A 20,054-nucleotide genomic window follows, 5' to 3' on the forward strand; every position below is an offset into this window, starting at 1 on the left:
GAAGGTAAAGGATATATGGTCCCCAAATATCCGGGGGGTGTGCATGCAAGGGTAGTGTTCTAATGAATTCTGTTTCTACATCTTGACAGTACATGTCTTTCGACCAGTTCGCCAGGTTAGGGGCGGGTCCCCTTCCCCATGTTAGGGCCACTCTCCTGCGCGCCAGTATCAATAGAGTACCTGCAAGTTTTCTCACTCCAGGGGAGAGGTGTCTCGTCAGTCCAAGTAGGGCTACGGCGGGGACAGGCGTAGGGTCTTCTCTGATGATTGCTGCTGTTGTATGCAGGACCTGTGACCAGAAACGTGATACGGCGGGGCAGTCCCATGCCAGGTGAAGGAAGTTTGCTTCTGGTGCGCCGCACCTTTCGCACGAGGCCTCCGAATCGGGCCATTGTCTGCTTTTTTGGCTGGTGTGTAGTAAGTCTGGTGGAGGAAATTGAAGTGTATTTGTTTGAAGCGTGTATTTAGTGCTACTTTTTGAGTTTGTCGGAGAATGTATGCCCAATCATCATCTGGGAATCTTGTTGCAAGCGACTTTTCCCATCTTGCCTTTGTGCGGATATTTTGGGATGCCGTGTCTGTCAGCGGGGATTTGTATAGCATCGAGATCAGTTTGCCTTCGCCCTGGGCTTGGATTGTGTTATGCAACAGCTGCCAGATGGGAGGAGGTTGTGGGAAGGTTGGAAAGACTGCTTGCTGGGTGTACCGTAGTCTAAAATACATGTATGTGTCGAGAGATGTCTCGCTTCCCCTTTCCCTGGCTGCTTGGGGTTTTATGAATGATTTGTCTATAAAGAGGTCGCCCATAGTCCGCAGCTCTAATTTGTTTGCCCATTGGTGGAAGACCTTCTCTGCAGTCAGCGGGATTCCTGGGATGAACTTAATCGGTAACAGGGGTGAAAATCTGGTGTGAAGGCCATATTTCTGTGCTAATTTTCTCCAGATTGCGTATATGATATGATATGATATGATATGGTATTTGTAACGCGCCTATACACAAGTGTTTCAAGGCGCGACGAGGCAGGGAGGGAGGGAAACAAGGGGAAGACAGACAAACGATCCTACTAGGCCAGGTGTCATTCAGATCGCGCAAGTGCAGAGGTAAGGGGAAAAGGAGAGAGTGCAGGGGGAGGAGGTGGGGGGGAAAGTGCAGTACAAGGTAAGTAGCGTAAAAAACAAAATAATAATAAATAAAAAGGGCCAGCTGGTGGCAAGTGCGAGGTAAGTGCAGAGCAAGTGCTGGGAAGGGGGCTGTAGGGATACAGTGACAGTCCCACAGTGCATGGGGAGCCAAGGAGGCAGTGCAGGTGGAGAGTGGCTGGGCCCTGGACCGAGGTCGCTGAGAGTGGCCCAGATGCAGGTTTAGTGCAGAATTCAGTGGGGAGTTAAGCAGGTTTAGCAGGGGAGAGGGAGAGAGAAGGCAGAAGCGAAGAGGAAGGTTTTGAGGTGCTTCCGGAACCGGAGATGGTTCTCCTCAAGTTTCAGGGAGGCAGGAAGGCTGTTCCAGAGGGAGGCCCCTGCTGCGGAGAGAGATCTACCCCCAGCTCGTTGCTTCAAGAAGCGGCTGACCATGAGGGAGTTGGAGACGGATGAGCGAAGGGCTCGTGAAGGAAGATATTTAGGAAGAGAGAGTTGAAGGTATTTAGGCCCCAGGCCCCAGAAGGCCTTGTGGACAATGCAGAGGGTTTTGAACTTAATCCTCGCAGCCACTGGGAGCCAATGAAGAGATTTCAGTCCTGGAGAGATACGGTCCCTGGGCTTGAGGCCAAGGACAAGTCTCGCAGTTCTGTTCTGGATAAGTTGCAGAGGGCGGAGAGTGGAGGCAGGCAGATTAAGATAGAGGCTGTTACAGTAGTCCAGCCTTGAGAGAACCAGGGCTCGGGAGACAGTGAGCTTCTGGGGGAAGGAGAGGAAGGGAAGAATACCTCTGAGGAGGTGCAGCTGGTAGTGTGACTTCTTAGAGACGTCAGATATATGAGGAGAGAAGGAGAGTGTGGAGTCGAAGATGACCCCGAGGTTTTTAGCCTTGCAGGTAGGGGCAGGAAGGGGGCCAAGGGAGGCCGGCCAGAGAGCTGCAGGGAAGGAGGGAGTGGGTGTGCCGATGAGTAGAATCTCAGTCTTACTGGCGTTAAGGCAGAGGTCATTGGCGGCACACCATACCTGGATAGCGGACAGACAGTCGGAGATGAGGGAAGGAGAGGAGGAGGCCGAGGGTAGCCTGAAAATGAGCTGGGTATCGTCCGCATAGCACTGGAAGTAGGGGCAGAGAGCGGCGGTGCGGTGGGCAAGGAGTGCCAGATACTGGTTGAAAAGTATGTGGTGAGAACCACGTTCATCGGGTCTGGGGGCACTGGAAGTTGGTTTAGGATTATTGCCCTTAGTACGTTGGGAGATGCCAGAGCACGTTCCACTTGTACATGCGGTCTTATAAAATAGATTGTGTACCAATGGCTTAGGAATTGTGCCTGGGCCGCCCAGTAGTATCTCTCCAAATCTGGGAGTGCCAAGCCACCTTGTGTCGGCAGTATGAGTGTTGTGTATGCTACCCTTGCTGGTTTACCTGCCCACATCCGTTCGAGGATCAGGCTCCTAATTTTCTTCAGGGAGGTTTGTGTTAGTAGTAATGGTATATTAGCAAACATATATAGCAGTTTAGGAAGGACCACCATCTTGACCAGCGAGGCCCTGCCCCATAGTGTTATAACGGCAGCGTTTTCCATCTGTCTCTTTGCGCTTGGAGGGATCTCAGTACATTCTCGTAATTGTCTTTGAAGATGTCTTGATGACTGTGGGACATTATGATCCCTAGGTACTGAACATGGGCATTTTCCCATGCAAAGCCATAGTCCTCCGCGAATTTAAGTGTATTTGGTGTTAGGGGAAATATTACTGACTTTGTCTGATTAATCTTCAGGGCAAATACATTGCAAAATTTGATAACTTCGCGCATGATGGGGTTTAGGTTTGTATTTGGGTCTCGGATGAAAAGGACAACATCATCTGCATAAAGTGAGATTATTAGCTTGTGTGGTCCGAGAGTGAGGCCTCGTTGTAGCTGACGGGAGCGAAGTCCTGACGCTAGGGGTTCCATAATTAAGGCAAATATTAGGGCGGACAGCCCTGTCTGGTTCCACTCTGCAAGTCTATGGGCCTGGATTTCGTGTTACCGAGGATGATGGATAATCGGGGCTGGTTGTATAGGAGGGAGATCAGTTTAATAATGTAGTTCCCTAGTCCCATTTGTTTCAGGACTGCAAAGAGATCGGGCCATTCGACGGAGTCAAATGCCTTCTCCGCGTCGAGTAGTCCTGCAATCGCTTGTTGTGAGGGCTCATGTGCTTCCATTACGCAAAACATTCTTCTGATGCCAAATGTCGTGTTCCGCCCGAGAACAAAGCCTGCTTGGTCTCCCAGTACCAGGCCTGGCATGAGTGGGAGTAATCTAGCCGTTAAGATTTTTGCTAGTATCTTATTGTCTAGATTAATTAATGAGATTGGCCTGTAGGAGGCGCAATCCTCGGGTGGTTTACCGGTTTTGTGCAGTAAGATGACATTAGCTCTGCGAAGGGTTGGTGGTAGGATCCCACTTTCCAATGCCTCTTCGTATACGTGCAGGAGAAGCGGGGCAATTGTATCTGCGTATGACTTATAGAATTCGCCGGTTAGGCCATCTGGGCCGGGGGCTTTAATGTTAGGTAAGCTTTTGATGGCTTGTTGGATCTCTTCTAAGGAGATGGTTTGATTGAGACGTTCCCGGAGTTCTTCCTTCGCCCAGTACAGTTCAGTATCATTCAGGTACCCTTGTAGGGATTCGGGGGCGCCAGTGTGTCTAGAGCTGTATAGTTCCTGGTAGAAAGAGTGCAATGCCTGAATGATTTCGTCCTCTGTGTGAACTAGTATGCCTTGAGAATTACGCACCCTCTCAACCCGGGTGGGTTTCCTGTAGGTGGCTAATAGTCGTGCTAAAAGAGCTCCAGGTTTCTGGCCTTCCCCGTATTGACGGATTTGGTGTCTGCGGCCCAGGAATTTCAGTTCCCACTCCACTAAAGCGCAGAATTTAAGAAGTTCCTCATTGAGTTCTGCCTGAGTGTTTGAGTTATTGGCGTTGGAGCATTTGAGTTCTAGGTTTTTTAGTTGGGTCTTGCTTGTGGTCAGTTCACGCCTGATCAATTTTAGAATCCCATTCTCCTTTGCCATGCATACACCTCTTATGAAGCATTTTATAGTTTCCCATAGTGTCCCCGCCGAAGTGACGGAATCTAGGTTGACCACCAGGAAGGCTTCTATCTCCTCTCTCAGTTCAGCAGCAAACACTGCATCGGATAGTGAGCCAGGTTTGAATCACCAGTGGGGTGTGTCTTGTCTAGTGGTGGGGAGTTCGCATTCCAGAGTTACCATGGAGTGGTCGGAAAGAGTTCTGGGAAAAATTTTGCACCGTACACATTGAAGTGGGCTCGTGACGACACCAGGCGGTAGTCAATTCTTGAGCTTGTGCCATGTACAGCAGAATGGAAGGTGTATTCCCTCGTATCCCAGTTGGAGTGCTGCCATATGTCGACCAGATCGTATGCTTGGCAGATTTCTTGAATCTGCAGACTTGCTTTGGATGGACGGGTGGAGGTGTTGTGTGATTTGTCCCTCATAGGGTCAATTGGCGTGTTCATGTCACCCCCCCCCCTCCAGATGATTGAAGCAGAGCCCGATTCCCTCGAGTCTGGACATGACCCAGTTGAAGGTATTGGCTCCATCTAGGTTGGGGGCGTAGGAGTTCACAAAAATCACCTCTTTCCGTGCCAGGATCCCCCTGACCAGCAGCGCTCTGCCATGCTCGTCTTTTTCGGATTTTATTAGACTGAGGTTGGTCCTCCTGTCGATGAGGATGGCGACTCCCCTGGCATACGAAGAGTATGATGAAAAGTACCTATGGCAGCCCCACTCTAGGGCCCACCGGGACTCAGAGTCAGGGAGAAGATGCGTTTCCTGCAGCATGGCCTCATCGGCTCTGTCTTCTGAGGTACTGAAAAATTCTCAGGGTTTTCCCTGGGAGATTGCCTCCCCTAATGTTCCAGGTGACTACCTTGAATTTAACATGTGTGATTTGTAGACGGTGAAGTGCTTGACGAGGGCGGGCATGCAGGCCATCTGTTGTACTGGGGTGGCATAATGGCAGTTCTCAGTGTTTCTGTCTGGTGAACATAGTGATGTAGTCGAAGCGATTTAAGGGGCGTGGTGGAAGGGGGTCCGGGTCCCAGGGACGTGTATCCCTCATGCTCATGCTTTGTAGATTCCCTCCCCTGCACGGCAACCCCCAACTGGCCCGAGGTGCATATCCCTTCCAGGTAGTGAAACAGTTAACATTGCTGCGCCTGGGGCGCTAGTAGCCTCCCAAAGTGCGAGGCTCTGTACTCGGTTGAACATTGTTATTTCCTAGTGTGTGCCCGCATGCATTGTCATGGTGGGTTTCTCCCGACCCGCCTCTTTGTTGCCGCCTAGGGTTGCTGTGGTTGGGGGGTTTGCAGCCGGCTCGGTCGAGGAAGGAGCTCGCCTCCTTCGGTGTCTCGAAGAATTTAACTTTCCTGTCATGCTGGATCCGTAGTTTGGCGGGGAACAGAATCAAATAGGATATCTGGTTGTCTTGGAGACGACGCTTGACCCCTGCGAATGACCTCCGCTGCGCCTGGATCCCCGCAGAGAGATCCGGATAGATTTGAATACAATATCCCTCAAACTGAAGTTCTCCTGTGTCCCTGGCCAATCGCAGGATGGTGTCCCGGTCTTTATAGTTCAGCAATTTAGCTATAATGGGGCGTGGTGGAGCCCCTGGGACAGGACGAAGGGTTGGGATCATGTGCGCCCTCTCCACGACAAATAATTTGGATAGTGCGTCAGCTCCAAACAGTTCTATGCAGATTCTTTCGACATAGTCTTCCATCTTCAGCTGTGTTTGCCGTTCACTGATCCCGACAAGATGTTTCTTCTAGAGCGCCCTTCTAAATCTTCGTTTTTTGCCATGGTTGTTTTCATTTGGCCTTCTAGGGTTGACACCTTGGCTACTAGTGATGATGTAGTATCATCTAGGTTGGAGACCCTTTGCTCAACTGCGTGTTTGTCCAGACGATGTTGCAGTTGATCCACTTTAGAGGCGAGTGTATCCATTTTGCAATTGAGGTGTCCGATCCCTGCTTTTAGATAATGAAGGATTTCTTTAATGTCTAGAGCTTGGAGGGGTGCCTCCTCTTGTCTGTCCTCTTGGGTTTCCTTTTGCGTGGGTGAGCCCGGTCCGCTGGTGGGCCTAGGTGTTTTGGCAATTGCTCCGGGTTCAAAGGTAAGCTTACGCTGGGACTTATCTGTTTTTGCCATGATGTAGACTGTGTTGAACCTGTAGTGTGGCCTTGAGTAGTGCGTCTGAGGCCGGCCCAGTTTTTGTGTCTCTGGTGGTGTCACAGGAAGGTTGGTGTCTCAAAGTGGGCTGATGGCGAGGTGCCTGTAAGATGTCCGGCAGATTCGAGAGGCTTGGCGCTACTTTGTAGGGTTGGGCTGTTTAATTGTGGGTGTTCGGTTATTTTTGAGGGCGCCTAGCATTCACCAACTGTAGTTGCGCTGTTGGATATTAGCTTGCCATCAGTCTGGGTCTCCTTTATGGTGGAATGTGAGGGTGGAGTGGGCGCAGAAGGGTGTTGTGGGCTCGGCCCCCACTGGTCTCTGCCAGTCTTTAGAGTCGCCGTGGGTGGCTGAGGGTATCTTCTGAGAGTTTTTTTTTTTGGGCGCTCCCACCGTAGTGGTCCGCGGCTAGTGCCTCCAAGCCGCAGATTTTCTGAGCCTTAGGTGCTGCTCTTTGTGGTGTGGTGTGGCGTCGGATGGAGGGGTGTACTTCCCAGTATGGTGTATGCTGGCGCCGTTGTGGCCCATGTGGTGTTGAATCATCCCCTTTGCAGCCTGCTCGCGTTGCTTCCCCTGTTATGCCAGTATTGATGTTCCTCTATGGGACCAACTGCTTTTTGGTGGAGTTCCGTCTGCCGGGTGTGATTTCGTAGGCAGGTATGGTTTTCTCTGGGTGTCCGCCTCAGCCACTGATTAACCGGGTTGGCAGGGGGGGGCAGTTTGCCTGCGACAAATCCGGTCTACAGTGGGAGCGCCCGCAGCTGTCCGCTTGCCCTCCCCCTCCGGGGTCTGTTCTGGGTGCCCGCGGGGCAGGTGAGTGGGGGGATCCGCCCAGAGGTCATTGCCAGCCGCCAGAGGCGGAAAGCACCTGATTGGTGATATTGTCAGTCCCGGTCAGGCAGCGGATTGGGGCCGCAGGAAGGGACGAGAGCCGCCCCTGCCCGCGAGAGTTCTTACCGGGTGTTCTGGCCGGTGTTCCCCACGGCTCTCACATCCTGGGCAGCGCGCACTGCGATGCCTCATGGGCCACGGCCCTCAGGTTCTTTGAGATGGTGTGTGCTGGATCCGCTTTCTCCCGGGTGGTGTTGGTGCGGGCGCAGCCGCCCGGCCCCTGCTTCTCCTCAGGACCTCAGTTAATCGGCCAGAGCTGCAACGTCCAAGAGCGCCCAGCCGCCACGTCGGGGTCGCTGGCTTTGCCCGCTCCGCTGCTCTCGCCTGGGTGTTTGTTCAGGCTTGTAGTCACTGACCGCACCCGGTGGCGACTTTGCTTTTCTTCGTGGAGGCGGTGCCTCTGGCTGGTCTTGTGTGCTGCTGCCGGCTAGCTGCACGGGAAGCAGAAGTCCGCAAGGCCTTGGTGCGGTCGGGTTCTCTCAGGGGTTTTCGGGTTTTGGGGGGCTCTCTGCAGCGATTCACGGTTTTGAAGTGCGTACCTGTTCCTCATAGCTTTTCTATTTGCAGAATGGGTTGTGCAAATAGCGCCCTCTTGTAGGCAGAGGTTGATGATAAAAAGACAACACACCTTAGCACTAAAAACTGCGCAAACTACATTGTTTAGAAACAAGCAGAATACTATTGAGCCTGACTTAAAGGAACGGGAGGCAGTCCACTCAAAACCAGTTTCTGTGGAAATCTTAGTACAAACAGATCATTTAATTGATACCAATAACAAGGCTGAGGGGAGACTGCCTCTTCGCCCTAACTTAGAGTGTCTCACTAAGGTCCCTTATCCTATCCCCCGAAAGTGGAGACGGACAATCCACAAATAATATTAGGATCGGGTGGTGGACTGGGAAAAGTCAAGATCTCCCCCTGAGGGCCCTAAAAGGGGTGCCTATATTGAACCTACATTCAGCATTCAGCATCTTTTGGGCTACCAATGTTGGCTGGGCAAAGTGGTTTGAGGAACACTGCTTCCTCTGAAGGATTCTGGGGTACAGATAAGGTAAACCTTGGGCTACCTGTCTGGACCCCAGTGACCCACTTAGAACCGGCTAACATTTGGGGCCCAATTGCAGTGGCTCCTCCTGCAGCTATAGAACCATCTTGTGGGCTGTTGGAGAAAGAAGTGACTAAAAGTGGCCATGGGAAGGGCAAACTACAGGTACAAGATTTACCCCCAGCAATTGTTTACCCAGGGATTGCTTCTGGTATAAAGGATCTCCTAGGTAGGCTTCAAAAGCCACCTATGTTGGTCGGAAGTCATGTAAGGAATACAGGACACAGGGGGAATACTGTGGAATTTGTTGGTAATGGACTGAAAGGATCTACTCAATTAAAGATCAATAAGAAAGAGGCGGACGATTCAGCTAATAACTTAAGAATAAGAAGCCTATTGGGTCCTGATGAGAGTATCTGCTAAAATAGGCCAAATATTCAGAGAATATTTGCTGAAATTCCAGCGCTAGCCCTTGTGAGTTCTAACAACATCTCTAGGGTGTCTTTAACAGAAATTGTACTGATGTGAGTTAAATGTTCCTTGATTCTCCACTGGTTAGAGAACTCATTCTGACACAAAAAGAGATCTTATGGAATATGGGCTTTGAAATAGAGCAAAAATCAATGAGGGATGAGGATTTACCTACCCTACAAAAAGAACAGAGTAGGGTGGGAACATCCCTATGCACTTGGAAGGATGAGGGGAGGAATGTAAATGCTGCTAACCTTGGAAGGGCACCAGCGAAGGATATTGATTGGGCCGCTGTGATCTTTTGTGGCAGAAATTGGTCTCATAATGATCCTGTACCCCAGTTGGGGGCTAATCAAAGATATTAAGTTGTTCCTAAAGCCATGGAATACCACAGGACACCAGCATCTTTTTAGCAGCCCTCTCTGTCTTGCATACCTACGAGAAGCAAATATCATTTGCCTACAGGAAACATGGTTGTCCAGTTCCCCTATATTAGATGGTACAAGATATACGATCAATTAGCAAAAGCTAAAATTGGGGGGAGACCCTCAGGAGGCCTGATTACTACAATTAGGAATAATTTGGGCATGGATGGTACCGTTATAGAGGGCTTCCCATTTGGATCTTTGGGAGTGGAACTTACCTCAAGGGATGGTAATATAAAGCTCTTGACTATAAATATCTATTGGCACATAGGTATCTCTGTCGCTGAAACTTTCGTGAAAATGATCTGTACTTTAATTAGCGAATGGCTGTTGATTCATGAGAGGGGTTGGATCATTGTAGCTGGTGACCTAAATGTTGAATGTGACTTTAATAAACCACCATGGGGTGTCTATGAAATGGACATGAATGAAGGGGGAACAACAAGTAAGAGGAAAATTGGTAAAATCTGATATGTAGGACTAGGTAATGTTGGTCTTTCGCCACTGGCGGGCTCTAAAACTATTTCTATTCCGTCCTCACCCTGGCATACGTGGCATTGAGGTACTAGTTCTTCTATGTTAGATTATATCTTTCTTGAGACTCACCTAAGAAGTAAATGTACTGTCTTTATGGTGAACCCAAATGACTGGAGTGATCACTCTATTCTATCAGCAGCCTTTGATGTTACTGTTACTACTAGGTATTTTAGACCTCAAACCAAGTTGGTTTCAGTTACGTCAGGTTCTGCTGTCAGATGGACGCCTGGCAATATTGAATTCCTGAATCATAAGCTTAGGGCTTCATTAAGTGCAACCACTATGGAGTAGAAATTGAATCATTTTAACGTAGAGGAAATACAAAAACTATGTGGGTCTGTGATTGGTAATATTGGCATAACAACAAAGAGATGTGGCACAAGTATAATACCTACCCACTGCTATAATCACGAGGTTGCACAAGCTAAACTTATCATGAGAAGGGATCTATGCTTGCTTAGGATTTCAAACTTTGGCGATATTTCCCTAAAAACATGTACCGGGCGAATTAAACAAAAATATATACATTTTTGTAAAGCAATTAAAGTCCAACTTCTCCAGGATGACACTGAGAGAATGCTGGGGATTTTGATTAAGGCAAAGGTTAGTTCTTTTTGGTCCCTAGTTAATGGACAAGAATCCAACTTTGTAGTATCCCAATTAAACTCTATCTCGGAAAAGGACTGGCTGCTATTTTTCTCAACTCGATTTGGGCCAGTGATGGGTTTGGATGCCCAAGGGGGATGGCTAGATTGGGAAAACCTGGTGTTTGAGAGATGGAACCCTGCCCTGGATATTAACCTTGTAGTAAATGAAATCAAAGGTACTAAGAGATCCCGGGCAGCTGGCCCGAACAGCTTAACAAATAATACCTGTAAGTCTGATCAATTTCTTTGTGCGAACCTGTCGTACTTTGAGTTCAGCGATATTCTGAAAAATGGTATTACTCCATCTTCCTGGAGCACTGCGCATATAGTCCCGATCTTTAAATGTGGGAGTAGGTCGGATCCAAAGAATTACCGACCTATTGCCCTGATAGATGCTGACTGTAAAATCTTCTCGTCTTTCCTCCTATGGGAAAAGCAATTTCACCCACTTAATGTGTACCAGACGGGGTTCCATAAGGGTCATTCAACCATTGTGAATGGGTTAACACTGAAATGTCTACAGAAAGATGCCTAGAGTAAGGTGAAGGGTCAAACATTCATGTCCTCGGTCAATCTTTCGACCTCATTTGATTGCGTTAATCGCAGTAGGCTATGGCAGAAGTTAGCAGGTTGGGGCCTGCCTTTAGGTCTGCTGAGACTCATTGAGGGCGTTTATAATAACTGTTGTATACAGGTACGTCTTGGCCATTTGGGGGACATGTTGGCCAGGGTACAATGTTATCGGGGGGTTAGACAAGGCTGTGTCCTATCTCCCTAGATTTTCAACCAATACGTACCGATGCGGGAGTTTGTTTGGGAAATGAGGGACTGCTTGCACCAAGAGTGGGACAAAATAAGATTATATGGTTAGCATATGCAGATGATTTTGGTTCCATGTAATAATGTCGCCACAAAAATCTCACCATGCAAAAATATTGCCGAAAAATGGCTGTTTTTTGTGACGACATTATTGCATGGAACATGTGGGGGACACCCCCGCAACCCCCACATTTTTTTTTTTTAAAAAAATTGTTTTTTTGCCCTGTCCCCATATATATGGTCATCCAAATAATATCGCCACATTTTCCCGGCGATATTATTTACGGCGACCATATATATGGCGATATTATTACCTGATACCATGATTTTTTACTATTTGGTTGTACAAAAATAGGTTTGCAACAGCTGTTAGATTATTTTGCCAGGTATGCTAAAGATAATGATTTAATCACAAACCTAGATAAGACAAAAATATTGTCCTTCGCTAAGGGGGTGCGTAAAAAGCAACTTCCTGTTTGGCACATAGGAGGAGCAGCTGTAGGTGTATCTAATGACCTTACGTATTTGGGGTTTTCTTTCGGCTCACAACAGGGAACAAAGACTTTGCTGGCCAATCTTATTTGCAAAGCACAGCTTTTAGAATCCCAAATACAAAGAATAGACCGAATATTTGGCAGGTTTACATTGAGACCGGCCTTGATGTTCTTTGAAAGCAGAATAGTACCAAAGCTTACCTACGGTCTTGAATTATTTCCCGCGGTGACAAGTTCAGCCTTGAATAAAATAGAAGGTAGTATTTGGAGATGAGTCCTCAGTGTCTCTCGGGCAGTGCCCGTACCAGCTATTAGGTTTGAACTTGGATACGTTTCTCTCTGGGCACGTGTCCAATGGAGGATGTTAACCTTGTATGGGAAAATTATGGCTCCATTGCTAAACTCAATCTATGAACTGTTGAGTAGGAATATGGTAAAAAATATATTTCTAGTGGAGTTCAAAAATAACTGAAGATATCTTACATAATATTGATTCTGATCTGGATACCTTGATTAGAAACCCACCGTTGACAAAAAAAACGCCTCTTGGACTACGACTGGATTAAGACTACAGAGCAATTCCATGCGTATAGCTCTATGAGCCATTTGAGCCATGAACACAAAAGACGAGGAACTGTCTCGAAAATACTACTTCTGTTCCCTAATCGGTATTGTCAGGGAATTCTTTTAAGGCTCAGATGGAATTTACTAGCAACAAAGCAGATCTTGATCAGAAGAAATCAATTATCACCACAAGAAAGTAATTGCAGGTTCTGTGACATGAAGGGTGAAAATGCTAGGCATGTAGTTATGGAAGGTAGGCCACTGAAAGAATTCAGCAGTTCCATTTGGGTACTCTGAAAAACTATTTTACATATACATCGGACGATATTTTTTGGTGTCGTTCACTTAATATTCAAAATACCCATGAAGGGCTGGCCCTGTCGGGCTTTCTTAAAAGTATTAAGTTGGGGTAGAATTTGATTCTGTTGTTTTGACGTTTGTAATGGTGTTTCTTTTCTTAACGAATTGGGTGAATTGTGTAAAGAAATGTTTTTTTTATTGTTCATTTAATCTGTTATTTGATTTATCAAATTGATTTTATTTTTTATTTTTTTGATTATCCAATTTCTTTTTCTTGTATGATGTGAATTGTAAAGGTTTGATTAAACCATATACAATACATTTTTTTTAAAAAAGCCCTCCCATGACAAATTTCAAAAACCCAAAGACACAAAACCCCAACCAAAACCAACCCAAAGAACCCTCCCCCAAACCATAACCCACAACAAGGATGCCCTAAGTCCAGGGCAGCCCCGGTACATTCAACCCTACCAAGTCATGCTCCATTCAAAAAGGCAATGCATGCAGTCAATACAGCATAGCAGCAATCCTGTCAAAAGGGACAGATGGCAGGGTCCCCAGTCAGCAATGTCAGTAGCCGCCAAGCAAGATAGGTCACTGTGCCTACATCACCGGGTACCCTCAACAACAGATGACCATCAGTAGGGTGCAAATGGTCCATCGTTCGCTCTCATCGGGGAACAGGCATATTATGCCCCTGGGAGGAGCCTCCTGAGCCAGACAATCATCTACAACCTCTGGAACGGATGACCTTGGACCAGGCAGTTGATTTAAGCTGCCTTGAACCTTGTTGTTCCTCTGCCTAGGTCACTTGAGAGGGTTAAGATGGGCGAGAGGGCTGTTCCATGATTGCCTTGTCTTCTTGCATCATGGAAATAGTCTTGCACCCACCATCACGGGTGCTTCCATGGCGCACAGGATTCCCCAATGATATTTCAGACCCTTAGCACGTAGCCAAAGGGTGAGCTCTCTGAAGCCTCTTCTCTTGGTCAAGGTGGATGGAGCTAGATCCTGAGTCACAGAAAATCAGGTCAGGAGTGGCCCTGGAGGCTGCCAGTATGTCCTCCTTGATGCTAAAGTAGTACACTCTGGTCAGTACATTGGGGAGCCAGTTATTGCAGAGCTGGATAGAAGAGCACACCTGATGAGTCAGATCGAGCTCCAAATCACAGTCATCAGGCCATTGCAGAAGAGATCTAAACAGGTTGAGAACATAGCGCTTCAAGTCTGTGTCTAGAATCTGCTTCAGGATACCTCTCAAGCAGATATTATTCCTCCTGGATCTGTTCTCTGAATCCTCCTCCTTCCACTGCATCAAGGCATTATGCGACTGAAGTGCCTCTACTCTGTTAATTAACTGGGAGAGTTCATAGGCCGACTCATATGCCCCATTCTCCAGATCGTCTATGCGAGATTCTGTGATGGTCACCTTTTTGTTGTCATCAGCCATCTTCTGGGTCGGCTCCCCTAGTGCATCCTGGATCTCCCTCTTGACGTCCATTTGGATGTATGCCAGCCATGATCGGAGATTTTCCCTGGTGACTGGGGCAGAGCCCACAGGCTCCGCCGCCACCTCTGTGTTCACATGGGCAACGATCAAGAGGTCCGATTTCCTCACTTTCTATTGGCTATGCATGAGAGTAAGGACATAGGCTCCCTTGCAAGGCAGCGCTAAAGAGTGAAAACCCTATGAAACAAGGTGTGCCACAATGGTTTCCAGTTGTGTCACTAGAGAGAGGGGGAGATTGCACTAAAAACGCTGTCAAATGGACCCATCTTGGCGGCAGAGCACCATCGAGGAGTGCCCTGGTGATTCCACCCCCAAACTGGCGAGCCCAGGATCATGGTGCCAGACCTCCAGATGCCCAACTTCATCCCCAATCCACCGCCACACATGGGGGTGGGGATAGAGCAAGAGAGACCCAGTCCGGCGGGCAGGGATTGTCGAAGAGAACAACAGGAGTCAGCAGGGCTCTCGCTGCATTCGGAACACCACAGCAGGGCCATCTTGGATTGCTGGGAGGTTCTGACTCAGCCGCTCAATGTTCGGCGGCCAGGACAAAGAGGCAAAGATCCAGGCCAGGGTATGAGCGGGGGTTGTTTAGCAGGGTATGAGTGGGGGTTGGTTAGCAGCCTGAGGCCCCAGATAGGGGAAGATTTAGTGGGAGCAAGGCAGCAGAGGGATTACATCGCCGGGTGGCTCACGAAGCTCCATCAAGCAAGTGTGATGCTGTGCTTGGCTGGCCGCACCCCGCCTCCCACCAATAAATGCCTTTTAAACAAGTCTTAAGAAATTCAATCTATTAAGACGTTCATAAATAAAGAATGACTGAAAAGATTTGAATATTGGATGTCTGGATAGTATGATTTTTAATTTGTGATTGATTCTGGGCTGTGTGGAGAATTGATCAATTGATTATTTTATTTAGTCTGTGTATGTGTTAAAAGTTTGAAAGATTTGTAATGTTTGTAATGTACTACTTTTTTTTTAAAATGTGGGTTGTATAGAAAAAATAAGAGAAATAATGAAACATTTCAGTGCCCTTTTTCATCTCTGTCGATCATACTTCAAGTGCCCAACCCAAATCGTTCTTCTGCGTTTGTTTAATGATGTGGCATCACTGGCAGACTTCAGCCCATTGTGTTTCATCCCAGTATTGGGTCGAGAGTTGGGAAAGAAATGTGCTTTTCAGGAGATTGAGCATAATCAATTTGACAGTGGATGATGGCGTGGTAATTTAGATTATTGATTGAGCCTTTCTCTGTATTTTCTTGTTTTTTTGCATCCAGAGAGAGGATGTCTTACCCATTCTCACCTGTGAAAGACTAGGAAGAGCAGCATGAGGACTAACAAAGTGTACAAGTTGGTCATCCACAAGAAGGGTTTTGGGGGCAGCGGTAAGTATGGCCAGGACTTTGTCATGCAGTGATGGCTTTCACCAGTCAGAGGTTTCCTGGTTTGAACTTTCTGGGTGTTGGAAGCTTAATGTCCGGCGTGGGTGAAGTGCTCTTTATGCAAGTCTAAAACATGTTAAAATGTCACTTTTAATCGAAACTTGGGTACATAACAAACTGAAAGTTAGCCTCAATTTGTCTCACAGAGGGTCTAATACTGTGTCCCATATACTCTAACCATTAGATTTGATAATGGCAGGATATATTCCATCTTCAACAGTAGCATGTGCAGTAGTTCGCTGCCATAGATTCTGGCAAGCAAAGATTGATACTCAATTTTATAGTCTGTATCTGGTTCTGTTGCCCACCAATTAGTAAAGCAACATCTTCTCGCATGAGGTCTCCCCAAATATCAGAAGATTGACATCAGATTCTACTTAGCCTCCCACCATTCGGAATATTGCGCTCTAATTCAATATTGGGCTCTAATTCTGCATCATCTTCCACAATTTTTATATAAACTATTGATTTAGCTATGTTTGCCATTAATTACACCAATTAGAACATATTTCTCACCAGTTTTGAGTATGGTTTCAACCAGTCAGAAAATGAAGTTCCCATTCTGTGGTGATCAGCGTTTTTTTGATTCTGTGCCATTGCCCAGCCAGTCACAAGACTGTGCTTTGATTCTTGTGTTTCCTATCTCAAGATCATGGTCAGGGTTCCTGAAGTATTACTACCCTTCACGCTCCAAGCAACCTTCCAATAAGAATCTCTGCACTTTTTCGTATGTCGTTGGCTATTAGGCAACTGTTGGTCCTCTTGTTCATGCATGTTGTCTATTTTTCAGATGATGAGCTGGTGGTAAACCCAAAGGTGTTTCAAAATATTAACCTGGGGGACCTGGTGGAGATTGCCCACCCTAATGATGAGTACAGGTGAGTCTTCCCTTATTTGGACTATTTTGGAGCATTGGGAGTAGGTTAGAGAGGCGAGAGTTGATTTTTTGGCACATGGTTGATGCAACCATATACACATTCAATTGCCTGTCTGTACAGTATACTGTCTGGTTCTGTAGACTAATTTCCAGATCCACACCATGGTTAATCAATGATCAGATTTTACCTGTCTTGGAGGTATGTAGAGGTATGTAGAGGAGCCAATTATCGATATGGCCAGTTTCTGCATTTTGTTTTATGAGCGAGGTGGTGGTGCCACTATTCAGACAGAATTCCAATTTTGGGGGGTGTTGGGCCCCTGTAAGGCAACAAGAGTCATGTTTGCTATAGACTTGTATTTCCAGAAAACGATAAAAAGGGTTGAGAGAAATTCGATCTATCCCTAATCCTAAAAAAGCGTTTCCCAGCCTCAACAAAACTAAGGAAAATCTGTTTCAGGATGTTAAACAAAAGAGCGTCCTCCGTCTTGTGTCCAAGAATACTAAGCTGACCCTTATACTCTAAACTCAATATAACGTGCACAAGGGGTTTCTGGTTAGCTATAGATTTGTAGCTTGCTTCAAATGTTCTTAATATAAAGTCTTAAGGTGCAGAACAGAAAAGTAGTAATGCTGCTGCCAGGAAAAAGGGGGCTACCTTCCCCCTAAAGTACTTCTGGTAGTTCAAAATATTTTTTCCTTAATATTCAACTATATTCAAAAAAGGCATGGTGGTCTTCCTTTGTATTTTCCTTCACACATGTTTCTTTACTATGTTCAATTGCTCACACTTTATCCACTTTCTACCCCTGTTATACTCTCCTGCCAGGGTGTTTTTTTACTTTCTGTCCTTAAAAAGGGGTATGAGTCTTCCTTTTAGTAACCACATCTTCAGATTTATTTGCCTTTGCACTTCGGTTTACGACCTTGCCAGGATATCACTACACTTCTCTTCTCTCTTCTGGTTTAGTCTCTTGCCAGAATATTGCTACACTTCTCTCTCCTGGCCTACTCTTTAGCCAGAATATTATTTTACTTCTCACTCCTGGTTTACTCTGCTGCCAGGATATTGCTTCACTTCTCATTCACACAGTAAACCATGATGTTTGCAAAGAATTCCATACTTTGTTTGTGCTCTGCCTATCTGTCCCCTCTTCACTACCTTCTAGCCACCTAATCCCACCTTCTTGCTTCCTACCCAACGCCACCGCAAGCCTCCCAAGGCCAGCACATGCTCACATTGGGGCACGCGCTACACTGGAAAAGCACATGGCCTCAGTGCGCTATTCATTCGCCTACGCAATTATCGTTTATCGAGCCGCACACCCCGTTCACCAACTCTCTATGCATTAGCCTTGCCCATCTTGGCCAGGAACACCTGTATCGGGGCAAGAACCACCCACAAAGGTAAGCCATGCCCTTTTCGCCGACCTGGGCCTGCCCACAGTAGTCCCAGCAGCATTAAATGGTCATTCTCCGTCGGCCACAACCTGATCCGAAACCACCTGAAGTCAAAGATCTGGCCTACTCCCTACAACACAGTACGGCCTTGAAATCAAATGCCTTGTACATACGAATGCTGCGCTCCTTCAGAACCTTTCCTCTGATCCTAAGTGTTTTACCGGCTGCACTAACAAACCAAATGTCAGCGCTACCACCATACTGTCCCTAGTCATTGCCCCCCATGGCAAATGTTAATATTGTTGATGCGCAAAACATGAATGCTAGCCCTATGTTGACCCTGGTCACTGCTCCCATGGAAAATGTTAATATTGTTGATGCACGAAACATGAATGCTAGCCCTATATTGACCCCGGTCACTGCCCCCATGGCAAATGTTAATATTGTTGACCACTGTCCCCTGTGCCTCCCGCAGAAGTCCTTCAAAGATGGCAAGCTGCTCCACATTGCCACGCTCAACACTCGCTCTGCTGTCAAACACTCGTCGGACATCTGCAGCCTCCTTGAACTCATGGATCTTGATGTGCTCGCCATCACAGAGACATTGTTCAGGGATAGTTCTGTCACAAGCTTTGACACACTCCTTCCCGAAGGCTACAGAATCCTCTCTGCGCCCAGGCCAAAGAAGACAGGGTTGGGAGTGGTGCTGAACTTCCCAGAATGGATATCTGTGTCCATCATCCCTACTCAAGCCTACTCCTCCTTCAAATGCCTAGTCTGCAGGCTCTCACTCTCCCCTCAATCTTCTCTCCTTATGGCCACCATCTAACGGCCACCAGGACAGTCCGCTCTCTTCCTCTTGGAATGGGCTGACCTGACCTACTCTCTACGTTCCACCTGCTCCCAAATCCTCCTGAAGGGTGATCTCAACATCTATTTGGATTCTCATGACTTCTCAGGACCTTTCCACAACCTATGCGACTCTCTCTCCCCCTATCTATCCTACCCTCTGGCCCCACGCACACCGCTTGCCACACTTTGGATGCTCTCATCTCTACTGACATTCCTCTCTCTACCCATCTCACTTCCTCTCTCTCTTGGACTGACCACTCCCTTCTCTCAACACACCTGAAGCTCTCCTCTCCTTTTACAGTAACACACCCGGCACAGCCACTCAGCTTCAAAGTTACCAGACCCATGAAACAAGTGACAGTGGCTGCCTTTGCCTCCACCTACTCTCCTCTCCTCTCCTCTTCCCATTCCTGCGGCTGACTCCCACCCTGACACAGCCCTCTCTAATCTCAATCTCTCGATCTCCAACACTCTTGATACTCTTGCCCCTGTCATGAGGGTCCGACTGAAGCCTTCCAAAAAGTGCAACTCTTGGTACAACTCCGATCTGGCTGCCCTTAAACGCAAGTGTAGGGCAGCTGAGAGGAAATAGAACTCGTCGGGCGGACCATCTGACAATCTGCCCTGCCGCCTCCTTCAAAGGCAATATCGACTCTGCATTCGCTCCAGGAAATAGTCTTTATTCAAGCCTGCATCTTCTAAGTCTGCAAGGAACTGGCCAATCCTGCAGAAGCCTCTTCGTCTGTCACACTCACCCAGGACTTTTGCTCGTCCCTGGCTGCACACTTCATTGCAAAAACCCCAAGACATCCTTTCCTCCCCCTCTCCCACACCACAGCATACACCAACACTGGAGCCTCCCTTGGCCCCCCACCACTTACCCTCTTTTCTCTCTCACCCGTCGCACCCGATGAGGTCACCAGATAAGTCCGGTCTATGAAGGCTTCATCCAAACAGGTGGACCCCGCCCCCCCAAAACCATTAAGGACAATATTGACTCCCTTGGCTGATCTCTGCAATCTCTCCTTTTCTACAAGAGTTTTCCCAACTGCTCTTAAGCACTCCCTTGTGCACCCTCTGCTCAAGAAACCTTCTGCAGACCCCTCCACTCTGGCAAAGTGCCGCCCTATCTCTATCGCTCCTTTCCTGGGCAAACACCTGGAGAAGTTGGCTATCTGTTAGCTGACCCTCCACATTGAATTAATCTATTGCTTCCATGACCATCAGTCTGGCTTTAGAGCATCCAGAGGCACGTAAACTGCTCTTCTGAACACCCGTGAAGACCTGCTCTCAAATCTTGACACTAACACTCCCTTTGTCCTCATTCTTCTTGACCTCTCCTCTGCCTTTGACACGGTTAACCACAGCATCCTGATCGCATGTCTCTGTGACACG

At 47.5% G+C, this 20,054-nt stretch overlaps 1 protein-coding gene across 10 annotated transcripts in view; it reads left to right on the forward strand.

The window, feature by feature from the left end:
- DEPDC5 (DEP domain containing 5, GATOR1 subcomplex subunit) overlaps positions 1-20,054 on the forward strand; it is a 1,004,325-nt gene that overhangs the window by 36,179 nt on the left and 948,092 nt on the right. For 9 of the 10 annotated variants that reach the window (XR_011276224.1, XM_069619835.1, XM_069619836.1 and 6 more), the window contains exons 2-3: positions 15,365-15,472; positions 16,320-16,407. Coding sequence is in view for 8 of the 10 variants with exons in the window: in XM_069619835.1 (XP_069475936.1) it covers positions 15,415-15,472; positions 16,320-16,407 (146 nt within the window). In the remaining 2 variants the exon portion in view is untranslated. Of the gene's footprint in view, positions 1-15,364; positions 15,473-16,319; positions 16,408-20,054 lie in introns of those variants that run through there. The other variant, XM_069619842.1, reaches the window with a different exon arrangement.

The sequence above is a fragment of the Ambystoma mexicanum genome, chromosome 10, assembly GCF_040938575.1.
Source record: "Ambystoma mexicanum isolate Mex_15411 chromosome 10, UKY_AmexF1_1, whole genome shotgun sequence".
Lineage (NCBI taxonomy): Eukaryota > Metazoa > Chordata > Amphibia > Caudata > Ambystomatidae > Ambystoma > Ambystoma mexicanum.